General features: G+C 32.7%; 1 protein-coding gene and 1 long non-coding RNA gene across 4 annotated transcripts; one reads left to right on the forward strand and one right to left on the reverse strand.

Annotated features, from left to right (window-relative positions):
- Positions 1-908: 908 nt before the first annotated feature.
- On the reverse strand, positions 909-9865 carry LOC128868767 (ADP-ribosylation factor-like protein 6). The gene is made up of 5 exons (XM_054111243.1): positions 9625-9865; positions 9438-9566; positions 7890-8018; positions 7718-7830; positions 909-1135 (listed from the first exon to the last, which is right to left on the reverse strand). Exons 1-5 carry the CDS (start codon positions 9800-9802, stop codon positions 1112-1114), a joined length of 573 nt encoding a protein of 190 aa, XP_053967218.1. The 5' UTR covers positions 9803-9865; the 3' UTR covers positions 909-1111.
- LOC128868768 (uncharacterized) lies at positions 6182-7886 on the forward strand. 3 transcript variants are annotated; one of them, XR_008455155.1, is made up of 4 exons: positions 6182-6503; positions 6642-7017; positions 7156-7578; positions 7720-7886. It is a non-coding gene; the product is annotated as an uncharacterized LOC128868768 (long non-coding RNA). The 3 variants fall into 3 exon arrangements; XR_008455156.1 differs by having other exon boundaries at positions 7711-7787; XR_008455154.1 differs by lacking the exon at positions 7720-7886 and having other exon boundaries at positions 7156-7719.
- Positions 9866-10160: the final 295 nt, after the last annotated feature.

Consider the following 10160-nt stretch of genomic DNA (forward strand, 5'->3'; position numbering starts at 1 on the left):
TTTCTCTTGCCCGATTGATTTTAGATGACTTCTGGAGAAACGGAATCCACACAAACAGCGATAACTTTTAAAATTATTCATTGTTGTTGAAATTTTGCTAAAGTCAAGTCGAAACATGATGTATTAATGCTATGTTTTTATTTTTGTAAAATAAATCAATTGATTAGCAAAAAAAATGATTTAAAATTATTACTTTTTCTGGCCTCTGACTACCCCTAACGCCTTAATGCTTTTCATTGTAATAATATTGCCTTAGTATAACCGGCTATAGTAAAAGTTCAGTATAGTTTTGGACGAAACATTTTCGAACACGGAATATTAAGCCAATCCAAACACGAAATCGTTGTAAAAAGATAGGGCTTTCATCCCCTCTACTTCTAAAGAGCACTGCAACTTGGTTTTTCTATCAATTCAATCCTCAATATTTTCCCAAAATTAGATATTCTATTGATAAATTCTCTGATAAATTGAGCCTTTTGCCTCAATATTTCTGATGAGATCACCACAAATTTCCTGAAATTATTTAGTTTCAGCTTGTCATTTCATTCGGTGCGGCTATACTTCGGCTGCGAAAATTAAAGCTGCCACAGCGGATGCAAAGAATATTGTTACTGCAAGACAGCGAAGGGACAGGAATTTAGAAAAAACACAGTTTTGCTGTGGCTATGGCCTTAATGTATTAGAAATAGAAATGGAATAAAAGTAGGTTTGCACTTCGTGTGCATTCGTGACTTCCTTATATAATTATTTGGAAGTAGAATGTTTATAGGTACTTCTCAATAAACACAAACTAAATTCATGTCTACATATTTTGGGTACCTTATTTCCATTTATTCTGCTTGATAAGCTTAGCACTTACCTCAGCTCCTAGCAAAAAGCTTATGTTATTATTAATGGCGTATGGTTGGCTATTGTTGATATTGATAATGTTGCGGGTTTGATATCAATTGAAGTTGCTGCTGCTGCAATATGAACTTGAAGACCAACTTATGCTACTGCTGTTGTGTTAGCTGCTGCTTGGCTCAGCACTTTTTCATATGTTCACTTCCACTTCACCAGCATTGCGTGCGTTTTGGAGGCTCCGTCTCCGCGCCGTCCGCTCTCGCTCTTTTCACACTCGTATCGCTCTAACAAACTACAATAATTATATATGATATGTGTTTAAATTTATGTATACGGTAATATCATAAGAGCGATATATATGTATAATAAAAGCATATAGTAAACGCATGTGCACATACATTCATAACAACAATTTCATTTACATTCACAAACAACATGTAATGTACAAGACTGAATAATATGAGCACATACTATATGTACATACAATCAAACATGTACATAAATATATATGCATATGTACATATACACAGTACATGTGCATGTGCAATTGTATATTCAAACATTTTTAAATACATGGACAAATGCATGGATATATAGACATATAAAAAGTCTAGTTATTGCAAGTTTAACAGTATATATTAACGCAAATCATTTACCATACATAGTACACTGCAATATACATACATATATGAAGTGAGAAGTGAGTACGTATATTTGTAATTTTGCACTACTAATTGACAAATCTAAGCATAATTATAAAGGCATATAGAACAGCACTTGGTATGTACAAATATAGTAGACGCACGAACGCACAACTTTAATTTTTTATTCCGTGATTAAGGAATTTGTAATTTCCACCGTGGCCAACCTATCCCATTTTTGCTGCTTTAGTCTGGTATTTTAATATTTTTTTTCATATTCTTTAACTCGATAATATACCTCAGGAACCAGTCAAAGTACCCAAAACAAAAATCTACTTTACGAAATACCTCTTCCGTCTGCCAATCGTGATGTCCACTTTATTTTTCTTCTTGGTTCAACGTTTACCGCTGGGATCCGCTGAACCCCTTGTACACACTTTTATTTTGAAAAATTACAAACACCCCCTCTATTGAACTAACCGACAACGAATACAAAACAACCGAACACGAGAACATAGAAACACTACCACAGAGAACAACCGATAAACCCCAAAATAAAACTAACAGAAAAGTGACAGCGAACAAGGAATAAGAGTGAAAATAAAAACCAGCGAATTCATGTTAAGATTCGCCTTGAATAAAAGTTAATAAAAATAAAAATACAGAATTCCCCAATAGCAAACAGGGATGCCAATACCATAATACTATTTTTTATAAATACCAAACATTGGGTTTATGTGTACAAATCTAGTATAAACACTTGTATACTTATATTAAAATAAATTAATATTTTAGCATACAACAATTCCCTCCACATTGGGAAAAAGCCAAACTATTTATAATTAGAATTTTGTACATATAATTACAGATATTTTATAATATTATATTTTTTAATATGTAGATTCGAATCTCCGTGAAACACCAAAATGAAGGAAAAGGTTTTTTCCAATAGCCGTCACCCCTCAGCAGCCAATAGCGAACCTCCAAGTGTATTTCTGCCATGAAAAAGCTTCTCATAAAAACTATTTTTTGTTCCGAGTTGGTTTAAAACTGTAGGTCACTCCATTTGTGCATGAACATCAAGACGTAAGTCACAAATAGTTTGGCCAAACCCCCAAAAGGGTATATATATTAGGGCGGGTCGATTTAAAAATCGCTCATTGCTCTGTGAAAATCGTATTCTAGGGATCAAAATAAGAAACTTTGCCGAAGGAACCATACCTCTAAAACGAATTCTGATGTCCCCCAATTTGGGTCGAACTTTTTAGTTTTTTTTCTATAACTCACTTAAATTGATTTTTTCATTTACATATGTTCTGACTAAATAAATTTCTTAAGAGAAAAAATAGATATTATTATAAATAAATAATAAATATTATTACAAATAAATAAAAATAAACAAAAAACATAGCCATTTATCTGATTTTTTCATGTAAAGGCCAAAAATGGCCTAGAATATGATTTTCACATAGCAATGGGCAATTTTTTTGCCTCCTCACAAATCGACCCGGCCTAATAATATATATGTATGACGGAGAAGACTAACACTCTATAAGACTCTTATCATGCCCTTCCTATCGTATGGCGCAGAAGCTTGGACGATGGCAATATCAGATGAGACGTCCCTTAGAATGTTTGAGAGAATGATTCTGCGAATTCTTGGATCTTTGCACGTCGGTGACGGCGACTTTTGTAGACAATGGAACAATGAGCTTAACGACGGCATAGACATAACGCAGGGACTAAAGATCCAGCGGCTTCGTTGGTTGGATCATGTTGTACGAATGGGTAAAAACGCTCCGGCCTGAAAGTATTCGATGCGGTAACAGCTGATGGTAGCAGGGGAAGAGGAAAGCCTCCAGGTGGAGAAGGATTTGTCTTCACTTGGTGTCTCCAACTGCCGCCGGTTAGCACGAGAAAGAAACGATTGGCGCGCTTTGTTAAGCTCCGCTAAAATCACGCAAGCGGTTATCGCGCCAAACAAGAAGAAGAAGAAGTTTCATCCCCACAATTCACTATATCATATACATAGATATAATCTATTTTCGGAAACAGGTAGTAAAAATATCTTTATATAATGCAAACCAAGAAGTTGGAGTATTTACTACAAAGCAGTCCCAAAATTGGGGGAAAAGGTGAACGTTAAAATTAAAGGTTCCTATACAATTATTTTTAAATTTTAGATAATTTAAAAAACTACGCTTAGCAACTTAAAATAAATATAAAAAAATAACACCAAAATAAGTTTCACTTAACCATATTTTTATGCTATGACCAAAGAATGTAATATTTAGTTAAAAATATTTATTTTTTGTTTTAATTAGGACTCGTTTTTAAAGCGAGGAACCGCAAAATCATTTTGGCAAAAAATTATAAGAACTCTTTCCTATTCTATCTACAAGCATCAAAAACCTGAAAATGGACCAGACGACACTAGCCTCTACCAAACATTGCAAAAAGAAGAAGGAAGAAAGTCGAAGCAGGCAAAGTTAGGCAAATAGTTTATGTTAAGTGAATTATAAAGAACTGAAATTGACAACGACACCGTTTCATTAAATTAAAACAGCTTTCAAACTTTTTGTAACTTTTGTAGTGGATATGATCTCACTAGTTTCACTTTCTTTAATTATGTAATGTATATTTATATCACTATGAAATAATATTTAGATATAATTTTATATAAAAATAAGCGCAGGCTTGATCTGAGGAGTAAAAGTGAATGAAATCGGAAAAAAGGGCGTTAAAATTTGTAAATTTAATTATGCCAGTATGAACAATCAGAAGTCTAAGAACGTCATAAAAGTGTTACGGAATAGTTCAATAAGTTCAAATATCTGTTTTATTATTAAACATATATTAGTAATAAAACTACCTTCGAGCAATGTTTAATTAATTACCCATCGACATTTTTAACTTCACGTCTTTTATAATACTTTCCCTATTCATTGTGTGTATCTATATCTCGTACTTATTAGAAGTTGTAGGTGGCAACCTCTTTATTTCAAAGACGCTTCTTCTTCCTTTTTGTTATCTGCTTTGCCCTTTTACTTTCTTAGAATTTCTACTTCCTGCTTCGAGCTTTTTTTACAGAATCTTTAGCCCTTCGTTTTTCTAATCTCTATATATTAAATTCATTTCAGCCTTATTTCCTTCTGTTTCTATGTAATCAAAATAATAATTATACCTCTCTCGACCTAAATCATCTCTTTTCGCAACGGAGTATCTTTACTCATTTTTCACTTCTCATTCGTTTATTTGTCACAAATACGAACGGAAATGTTTGATGATTTGCGTGCAATTTTATAAATATTTAACTACCAATGTTCATGTTTGGTTCCACAATCTATACACTTTAGTTTTTTTACACTTTTCTTGCCATTCTCACTTTTTTATTTTAAATTTGTTTCATTAATTAATTACTATAATACCAGAGCAAAGAAGCCAAACTGAAGTCGAAAACGAAATAAACCAACGGCAGCAGCAAGTCGAAAGCCAACAAAAGTTACACAGTACATAAATAGGGTTCGCAGCAAGACAAATTTATACATGTATAGCTTCGTCTTGGTTCTCCGTGAGTGTTAAGATGAAGGATTTTTAATCGGATTTAGTACCAACTTCAAAGAGAATATGTGCTTCTTTTCGCTTGTTATATATGTAGGAATAATTTAATATCATGATTTCAAATTATATAACTGGTTTATTGCTTTTATAATTTTTTAGTAATAAATTGAATTAGTCACTTATACAACTTACAATTTTATGCAGCCCTGTTTATGGAGATATAGCGAATCTAATTCGCCTCGAATTCGTCACAGAAAATTTCTTTTGGATGCTTTGTTTACGAATGTGGTGAGAAACTAAAAACGCCAAAATTTTAAAAAGATTCTGAAGCCCAAGGCGAATTGAGTACCTCAGATGGCGCCTTCCGAATTCGCTATGTCGCAAGAGCACATGAATAAAAAAATTAATGGAAGAAGCATTACTTGTTTGAGAAGAGTAAAAGTAGACGAAAATAATGGAAACAAAGAAGCACAAGAAATTATACGCACACACACAAGCTTTCTTGCCACGGCGTATTTTGCATAAAGACGGAACCAAATTGAATTTGGAGGCTTTATATTATTTTGTGATTTCACAATTTAACACACGACACTTCGTTTTCATTAGCTTGTTTAGTTTAAATCTTACAATCACAATATTATTAACCCATTTACTGAATTTTCACACACATGTAGTTTCTCTTCCTTTTGTTTGTTTTGTGTTGGAAAGGGGACTGACGTCGGACTTGTCGCTGAAAAATAAAGTAACTGGTTTGGGAAGGCGTCACTTATGGTACTCAGTTCGCCTTGTCTCTTACAATTCTATCATTTTTGTCTCTTATCGGCAACACAAATTTCGGACGAAAATAGTAGCCATGATAAAAATATATCTAGGTAGAATCCAAGGCGAATCTATACAAGGTGATATAAATTCCACAAATATAGCAATTTGGCAGGCTATGGTCATATTTTAGCTGAAGGAAGAGGAGGGAAAAGAAAATACAAATAGTCTCACTTTGACAATCAGGCAATAATCAGCTGATGAAACAACACCAATTGCAATAGATGCGCCTTGTTAGAACCGCTGAAAGGCACTTATAGCATTTTTGACGGTTACAACCCTTTAGTCTCATTCTTTCTTTTCCCTTAGGTGTTTTTTTTTCTTTCTTCATTCGAATAAGTGAGAAATCAAATAAAAATTGAATTCATGTACACCGAAAAGCATTTAAAATTCAGATCAAAGCATGACAGTATTAAAATTTTAGTTCTTAAATTTTAATTTCATATAAACGGGTATATATAATTTTGCAAATAATTGAAAGTGGAGCGCAAATACCGGCAAATTTTCCGACAAATCTTTACTTCAAAGAATGGCATTCCAATGTTCACCACTGCAAGGATCCTAGCCGATTTCAAATGAGACCAGAGTTGAGATTAAAAGTTCTTTTGCACTTATATTCAATTTCTGCCAAATTCTTTGGTATATCATTACTCCTGTGAACTTATTTTAAAATTTATTTATCATATTTATGTACATTCTTAATAATGTATAGTACAAAAAGAATCTAAGTATCCATGGGGAAATAAATAAAATGTTGTTTTTTTTTTTTTTGGAAAGGACCTACATAGAAGTGAGAAAACGATTCTACCTTGATTATTAAACTTATAACAAATTAAGAGCTTAATAGATCTTACATGAACTTCAAGGTCATACGATTATTAATATTGACTTTATTAAGCGTATTATAACAATTGCCGAATGTTTCATAAATTTTGTGTTTTGCTTTCCACGTGAAATGCGTTTTTAACAAACGGTTTACGGCAAAACTCGACTTACACTTCTGCAACAATTCCACACTCATTGGAATAGCAAAAAAACTATGTACATTTCCACTATTCAACAATGCGCACCTAACAACACCTGCGCACCTTATAACAAAATGCGTTGCAATCACAAATTATTAAGCAAAATGCTCAATAGAATTTGAATTCAAGTACGTATATAAACACATGTTTGCAAAAAAAAAAAAAAATGAAAACGAATTTCTTAAATTACATCATCATTCTGCCAATTTTACTGAGAGCTAACCCGTTAACCTGTTCACGCACCGCGCAACCTTTTGTATTTACAGTAAATTGATACTTTTTCAAGACGTAGTGCCTTAAATCACTCAAGATGACCGACGCAAAATCAAAAAGTTGAGAAAAGGTCATCAAACTAAACACTCGAAATTTATAGAGTCGCTGTTTACCGCCATTTTGAATTTTAAACAACTGTAATCAGGGACTCCATTGTCGAACAGCATCAAGATGCACGCCACAAATAGGAGGAGCTCGGCTAAAGACTTAAAAATGGTGTACACGCCATACAACTACGAGTAATCGTTGTTGTCTATTTTGCGTATTTTGCGTATTTAAGTATAAGTTGGAGTCTCTTGCACATCAGGTTTTTGAGAATAGTAGGTGTAAAAATACGTCAAAAAACATGTTTTTGTGAGTTTGTACGCCCATTTTTCTCAAAACCGTGATGGACGCTTTTGAGTTGGTGAAGACTGGTATGATTTGATTAAAAATATGAGTTGGAAACTGTTATTAATATTTTCACTTTGTTTTATTTATTAAAATGTGTATTTTTATAATGATCGTGACTTTAAATCGACATTAATGCTTAAATTTTTTATTGTGAGAACTCACAGATTTAATTTGCTGCACTAACCAATGAACACCATCCTCCAAGCCCTCACCAGTAATTGCATTGCTCGGCGTTATATGCCAAGGCTTATCTTCAATATTATATAAACCTAAAGCTGATCATTTGAAAAAATTAAATATTTCTTACTTCGTTTTTGCATTATTTCTTATTTACCAGCTGCTATTTTTACACTGGACAGTGAATCTTCGCAGTCTACTTTATTGTTGTATAAAAGTATGGGTATACTTCGATTTTCCAGGTCAGGGTGTTTCAGAAGTGTGTCAAGTTCGTCCCGAACCACAACTGCGGAATAAAGTTGTAAATGAAGAACATTAGCAACATCGGCTGCATCTGCTGAGAGATCTTAAAAAATAATAAAACTGGGCAAAAACGATATAATAATGAGCATGCCAACGTCAGCAATTTTTTTATATTTTATTTTTAAATAATAGGCCTACGAAAATGAAAATGAATGTGCTATATAAATGTTGAAATGTCATAAATTTAAATATTCGTAATCCTCTAAATAAATTCACAAAAATGGTACCAAATACCCGTTTTTGGAACACTTTATCTAGAATGACTTAAAATCCTGCCGTGATTATGGTGGACAGAATTCAGAAATCTTTCATCCTTGCTTAGGTTCACAATTTTATGTTTCACCATACCGGAAACCTGGTAGTATTCCATCTGGGGGGATGATATTGTAGTATTGAAACCTAAATGTTTTCAAATTCGCATAAAAAATGCTTATAGAGCGCCTTGTCGAGGGTTAACCGAAAGATGACTTGAAACGACAATTTCCGAACCAAATCCACACAAGGTCACTTCGTACTACTGATTTGTTTTGCTTTTCGGTTTGGTGATTTGAATGTCAAAGTGACGTGCTTTTTTGTTGTTGTTTTTTTTTTGTTTGTTAGCATTTTCATTTAAATTTTGAAATTCAAACTATCAAATTGCAAAAACTTGCAATATGATGGCAAAACAAAATTAATTTTTTTCGGTGGTATCAAAGCGGATGCATGTTACTTGATAGAACAGCTGATTTATTTATTTTTTTCATTTTGGTGGTTCGGTTGTCAAAGTTATCTGATTTGTTTACTTCCAGATTAAAATTTCTACAAAGGAATTAGCTGATTTTGACATTTAAACCACCAATTTGCAAAAGCAGTACGCCTTGAGTAGCATCCGATTGCAGTTTGTTTTGATTCTTAACCGGTAAACTTTGCGAAAAGTGAACTGACGGTCTTACGACAGTCGGTTCTACGTTACCGGAGTGACCCGGATTTATATCCAGCCAAGGACTGTTACTCCTAACATTTAGGAGGAATGTTTATGATACAGAATGTTTGCTAATCAAGCACTGAAAAATCAATTTTATCATCGACTGATTATTTTCTTTTTAGGCGCTTAATCAGATATTAAGAAAATGGCCTTAAATACTTGACAGCTATGTATTTTGCTCCACATGATAACATTTTGAACGTTATACTGCACATGGTGAAAAACTTTCATGACATTTTATGCAATTTTGTATGGTGTTACCATGTTTATTAAATATTGCCAATACTTGAATATGTATCGTAAAACGCAAATGTGTGAGAAATCAAAAGCTGTTTTTAGCTGAGACTTTTCTTGACTGAAATCAGTCCGAATAAACAAGCATGGTTTATAAAACAACTTGATAATATTTGAATTTTCGTTTTTATTTATAAAACTTACCCAATCTCATGCGATCACTAGAATCTATTACATATATTATACCATGGCAGTTTTTGAAATGATGCTCCCATAAGCTCCTGTAACGCCACGCACCAGATGTATCGACCATTGTGAATAAGACGCCTTCACCTTTTTTAAGAATTTGTAGAAGTTAATAAAATTTGTAATAAATGTACAAAGCAATTACTTCTTATTTGTTCCAAGGTGAATCCTACGGTGGGTACTGTGATAGCAGCCTGTTCTTGTGGCGATTTAAAATGGTTTATTATGGTTGATTTACCACTATTATTTAAACCGATGACAAGTATCGTCACTTTTTCAGATTTATTTTTAAAAAAGGTTGATATTTTCTTAAACATTCCCATAATTAATTTTTTTTACTCTTCAGTGGATTTATTTCTTTATTTGCTTGACTGTAGGTGGAATAACAAATTGTTGCTATGGTAATGAAAAATTAAATATTGCCAGAATATTCGTAAATATTCATTTAATATGAATTTATCAATATGTTTATTTACTTGTTCTTTTTTATAAGCGTGCTTAATTAAAAATCAGCTTATATGTAAATCAAAATAATATATTTATCAGACGGGATAGTCGTTAAATATAATGGTTTGTGACATTTTCTCAAAAGTTTGCTGAATGTATGTAATACCGTTTAATACAATTTTTTGTAATGTCAAATACATACAATTTTTTGTAATGTCAAATACAGCAAAAAAT

Source organism: Anastrepha ludens, chromosome 6 (assembly GCF_028408465.1).
Source record: "Anastrepha ludens isolate Willacy chromosome 6, idAnaLude1.1, whole genome shotgun sequence".
Lineage (NCBI taxonomy): Eukaryota > Metazoa > Arthropoda > Insecta > Diptera > Tephritidae > Anastrepha > Anastrepha ludens.

Excerpts from the sequence above, each read along its gene's own strand:
- LOC128868767 (XM_054111243.1), bottom strand. The coding sequence starts at position 9,802 with ATGGGAATGTTTAAGAAAATATCAACCTTTTTTAAAAATAAATCTGAA. Across the intron at positions 9,567-9,624 it reads CACCTTGGAACAAATAAGAA|GTGAAGGCGTCTTATTCACA; the intron begins GTAATTGCTTTG and ends TTCTTAAAAAAG. Across the intron at positions 7,831-7,889 it reads CAGTGTAAAAATAGCAGCTG|CTTTAGGTTTATATAATATT; the intron begins GTAAATAAGAAA and ends TCAAATGATCAG.